This window comes from Sinocyclocheilus grahami, unplaced genomic scaffold (assembly GCF_001515645.1).
Source record: "Sinocyclocheilus grahami isolate Dianchi unplaced genomic scaffold, SAMN03320097.WGS_v1.1 scaffold6563.1, whole genome shotgun sequence".
In the NCBI taxonomy this organism is placed as follows: domain Eukaryota; kingdom Metazoa; phylum Chordata; class Actinopteri; order Cypriniformes; family Cyprinidae; genus Sinocyclocheilus; species Sinocyclocheilus grahami.
Window position 1 is genome coordinate 2,592 of NW_015510930.1, and position 1,956 is coordinate 4,547.

The 1,956-nt window shown below is 36.3% G+C and overlaps 1 protein-coding gene across 1 annotated transcript in view; it reads left to right on the forward strand.

Moving 5' to 3' along the window:
• LOC107577610 (NADP-dependent malic enzyme, mitochondrial-like) overlaps window positions 1-1,956 on the forward strand; it is a gene marked incomplete at its 5' end in the record, with an annotated part of 6,021 nt that overhangs the window by 2,193 nt on the left and 1,872 nt on the right. The window contains 2 exons of the mRNA XM_016263665.1: window positions 73-273; window positions 400-498. Of these exons, the coding sequence (XP_016119151.1) occupies window positions 73-273; window positions 400-498 (300 nt within the window). The remainder of the gene's footprint in view (window positions 1-72; window positions 274-399; window positions 499-1,956) is intronic.

The following is a 1,956-nucleotide window of genomic DNA, read 5'->3' on the forward strand; positions in this document are numbered from 1 at the left end:
TGAAACTGGTCAAAGGGATCTTTACTAAAACAATCATATAAAGCATCCCATAAAGCACATTTTTCACATCAGTTTAAAGGGCATGTATGTGTATCACAGGGAAGGGGCATATTTGCCAGCGGAAGCCCTTTTAAAAAGGTCACTTTGGCAGATGGGCGCAGCTTCTACCCTGGCCAGGGAAACAACGCTTATGTGTTTCCCGGAGTAGCATTGGGAGTCATCGCCTGTGGTGTTCGTCACATCTCAGATGACATTTTCCTTACTACAGCAGAGGTAAACGAGCATGAAGAGTCAAGAGCCAACAATAGTAAAAGTGAATGTGTGTTCCGTGCAAAAACTCTTGATTGCGAATGTATTTACAGTGCAAAAGCTAAATTTAGGGCTTTGATTTCACTCTAGGCGATTTCTGACATGGTTACTGAGGAGCATCTGGCTGAGGGCAGACTGTACCCTCCTCTGAAGACCATCAGAGAAGTGTCCTTCAAAATTGCTGTTAAGGTCAGTAACCATTCTCATATGTAGAGGATGATTACCACAAGAACAGGTCTTATTAGCCAACTCTACATTTTGGCACCCATAAGAAATATGGAATGAGATCATGCTAAATTAAGAGATTTATTAAAATAGCAAAGTAGGTTATAAGAGCTGTCTGGTCAGATTTGACAGGGCTGTACAGTTACTTTTTCATGATTGCACTAGTGCTAGTGTACTAAAATCATTAGTACAAAATCAAAATTTGTTAGCTGACAGAACAACATGGTTGAAATTGTTTTATTAAATTCAGAGCCAACTCTACAATTCAGCACCCATAAAATATGGAATGAGGTCATGCTAAATATAGAGTTTGATTCATTTAGCAAAGTTCATTTTCATTTCACATTCATTTTTTTTTTTTTTTTAATTAATACTTTTATTCAGCAAGGATGCATTAAATTGATCAAAAGTGACACTAAAGACTTTTACAATGTTACAAAATATTTACATTTATATATATCCTGTTCTTTTTAACTTTTTATTCATCAAACAATCCTGGAATCTTTTTTTATCGTGGTTTCGACAAAATATTAATTATAATTGCTTTCAACATTGATAATAATATGAAATGTTTCTTAAGCAAAAAATCAGCATATGAGAATGATTTCTAAAGGATCATATGACAATGAAAACTAGAGTAAAATTCAGCATTGAGATCACAGAAAGAAATGAATAAATATTAAAATAGAATACAATTACTTTAAAGTATCCCTATTATGGGTAATGAAAAGTTCATATTTTGATTTTGGGAGTCCCCAACAACAGGTTGACATGCATGCAAGGTCAAAAAACACTTTTACTGTCTTATAATATGCATTTATTTTTACCTTACTTGCTGAACGACTCATTTTTCCAAACCCCTCCTTTGCGTGGCACTAATCTGTGGTGATTGATCTGATTGGCCTCACTTTCATTTCATCATGCCTGTAATGCCTGATAAAGGAGCTTTTGTGAGCGCAGTGCTGCTTTGTGTACAGCGTTACCGGGGAAACCACTATTTTTACCGCTCCAAAAGCGGCACCTACTGGCAAAGAAAGATTTAATTGATTCTTCACAACCTCGTCCTTTGCCAGTAATGGCATGATGCTATCCACAGGAATCCACTACAGTGTTTGAGGGAGGGAGGTTCAAGTTTTCCCAGGTCTGCGCGCGCAACAAGTGGGCGGGCAATATGCTAATGTTGACGTCAACATGGCTTGGGATTTGTTTTAAAAGTGACTCGTTTCAGTGTTACACACTGCATTAAAGGTAATTTTCATAAATCCATAAAAGGGGCACTTTAAGTTGTAACAATATCTCACAGTATTACTGCATTTACTGCATCTGTAATCAAACACAGACTTGCTGTGTTTTTTTAGATGTTAGCACTAGTGAGCAAAAATCAGCACAGAATTCAACATTGTATGTGTAAATATATATATA